The following is a 2,696-nucleotide window of genomic DNA, read 5'->3' as shown; positions in this document are numbered from 1 at the left end:
AAGAAGAATTTATATCCATTAAAAAAAAAAGTCCTGGGTTTGTTTTTTTTTTTTGCCCTGAAAGATACTCTGAGTGCATTGCTTGTAAATGCTGCCTGGGCTTTGTATATTAGTCTATTTGTCCTTTGGCTTAAAAAGTATTTTACTTAATGTTCTTATACTACTAAGCAGATTTTACTATCTCTTTCTTCAGGAAACAGAAACCTCAGATTTGTTTTTGCATGATGATGATGACGAAGATGAAGATGAATATGAGTCTCGTTCATGGCGAAGATGAAATCTGATGCGAGCTGTATAATTTTTAGAAATATTGTTTAGAAGAACAACTTTTTAAAATTATTTAAAGAAGTCAATGAGCCAAAAATTTTTTTTATTTTTCTTTCAACACAGTAGGTTTAAGGACAGCAAGTTTGCTATTTAAACACATCTCATAACTGTACATGATATTAAAGCACCAAAGGCCTAGTGACTTTTACACAGTTGTGAAGATCCACAGGAATGACATGGATAATCTCTAGAGCCTTATTTTCCACACCACCTGTTTTTGTTGCTATTGGTGTTGGATTATGATGTAAATGACAGGGTGTTCAGAAATTTTATTTTGGATTATAATCTACTGATAAAATTTCATTAAATGTCAAAATTGCCTGGAATCTCTTAACTTTGAGCTATTATGGACGGGCCGTCAGATAGTAGGAGATATTTGTAATTAAAATATTCTTTGCTTTCAAGAGTTGTCTTGGAAGAAAAGTAAATTTAATTTTTTTTACTGTAGAGGAGCCCAGTTTGTATTTAAACTAATTTTTTTTTAGGGTTTTCATGTGAGGTAGTACTATTTCAGTGAAAATCACAACAAATTCTGCGTTCTTAAATTCTGTAAGGCAATGGTGATATTTCCATTCTCTCATCATATTAACTCCTGAACTTTTCTGCTACTGATTCTGTTTGTTTTGATACTTAGCATTGGTTCAGCTGGGTCTCTTTTTTAAAATTTTTATAACACTCTCAGAATGTAAAATGCTTTCACCTATTGCCCCCTTCTCGTCCCCCTTTTCTTCTTGCCTTTTTATTAATAAGCCTGACTTAGCCATTATTGAAATAAGCGATTCATTTGGGACACCAAAAGTCAGTTTCCAATAAAAGGTTCAAACCAGCCCTTGATAAATAAATAAGTGATGTTTTGATGAGAATAATGAAAGGATTTGGGGAGGAGAGAGTCACCAGCTTTTTTTTTTTTCTTTTGAAGCTTCAGTTTAGTTATGGTTACATAAAAGGGTTAAAAAGTGTCTGAAATTCTTATTTAAACCTAAATTTAAACCATGGTGGCGAGGTGACTGGGGGTAGGGTAGGGGTGGGGCCAGGGACTGAGTATAATAAATGGGAGTCATAACTTGACTTTGATCAGATGACCCTATATTTTCGTAATTTTGTAGCTTGTTGCTATCCATGAACATATACATCCTTCAGTAAACAGTTTCCTTTACTGTGTGCATCTTTACTGTACACTGTATAGAGTATCTGTTAAGTAAAATATATATGTAAATTTATGTCCTTGTGTTCTGAATGTTAGATGGAAAAGCAGAAGGAGCAACACTACACTGTACTGACCCCCTGGGGAAATAAAATGATTAATGTACATAGGATGTCACTTTTTCAAGGATATACACATCTGTGTTTTTATATATGTGTGGTGTGAAAATTTGAAACTTCCTGTTGGCTTCAGAACGTTCTTGGTGATCACTATATCAAGGATTTTGTTTGCTGAGGTAAAGACTGTTTTGCAAAATAGAAACTATTCACTAAGAAACTTAAAATCATCAGGACTTTAGATTTACTTAGATACAAGAAGTTAAATCCCACGTTCTGATCATCTTTTCTCTTCTACATATTTTCCTGGAATGATGTGTCAAACCAGGATCATTTTAAGTTGGTATAATTTTCCCTTCATAATAATAAGGACTTACTCTTTCTAGGTTATTGTTATATTTCTGATAACACTGAAGGTAAAATAAGCTTATAAAACAAGGAAAACATTAGAATAGGGTATCTAGCATAAGCAATCTTGCTCCTTACTCCTCCGTCATCTCTAATGAAATTTTCTTGATGTCTGTGGCTCAGTCAGTATATATTTTGAAAGATTCATTGTGGTGAATATTTTGAGTCCTGACAGTTTAAACGTGATAGAGGGAACAAAGGATTTATATATTTTTTGTACAGAGTTTTTTCTTAAGCTGTATAATTTTGTAAATAATTTGTTTGGTTTTTTTTTGTGTACTAAAACTACCAGCGTATAGATTTCAATAAGAATTGTTGTATTTTTGTATTTGGAAACTGAAAATTACAGTAAATTAATGGGACTGTAAGAAAATTTTCAGTAGACTGACAGTTCAACAGAATGAGATTCCTTTTCATATGATTTTTTAACCTCAAAATGGACATCTTATTACATTTTCAGTAGAGAAAGAGCGTTGAGGATTTGTTTGACTTTTAGTTTTTAGGGTCAGGAGATGAAAGAGAAGGGTGTTAAAGTGAAGAACAGACAGATAGTTTTTTCAGTAACGTTTGAAGCCCTTTCTATAAAACTTGTATTTTTAGTATACTTTAAATAGGACTAAAATACTTAAAAAATGTCCTTTCTAGGGCCGGGCGCGGTGGCTCACGCCTGTAATCCTAGCACTCTGGGAGGCCAAGGCGGG

At 33.1% G+C, this 2,696-nt stretch overlaps 1 protein-coding gene across 1 annotated transcript in view; it reads left to right on the top strand.

Annotated features, from left to right (window-relative positions):
* Nucleotides 1–564, top strand: part of RBM27 (RNA binding motif protein 27) — an 85,536-nt gene extending 84,972 nt beyond the window's left edge. The window contains exon 18 of the mRNA XM_012658243.1: nucleotides 194–564. Within this exon, the coding sequence (XP_012513697.1) occupies nucleotides 194–277 (84 nt within the window). The 3' untranslated portion in view covers nucleotides 278–564. The remainder of the gene's footprint in view (nucleotides 1–193) is intronic.
* Nucleotides 565–2,696: the final 2,132 nt, after the last annotated feature.

This window comes from Propithecus coquereli, unplaced genomic scaffold (assembly GCF_000956105.1).
Source record: "Propithecus coquereli isolate 6110/MARCELLA unplaced genomic scaffold, Pcoq_1.0 Scaffold58, whole genome shotgun sequence".
In the NCBI taxonomy this organism is placed as follows: domain Eukaryota; kingdom Metazoa; phylum Chordata; class Mammalia; order Primates; family Indriidae; genus Propithecus; species Propithecus coquereli.
The sequence above is the reverse complement of the archived record's forward strand: the minus strand, read 5'-3'. Positions and strand labels throughout refer to the sequence as shown.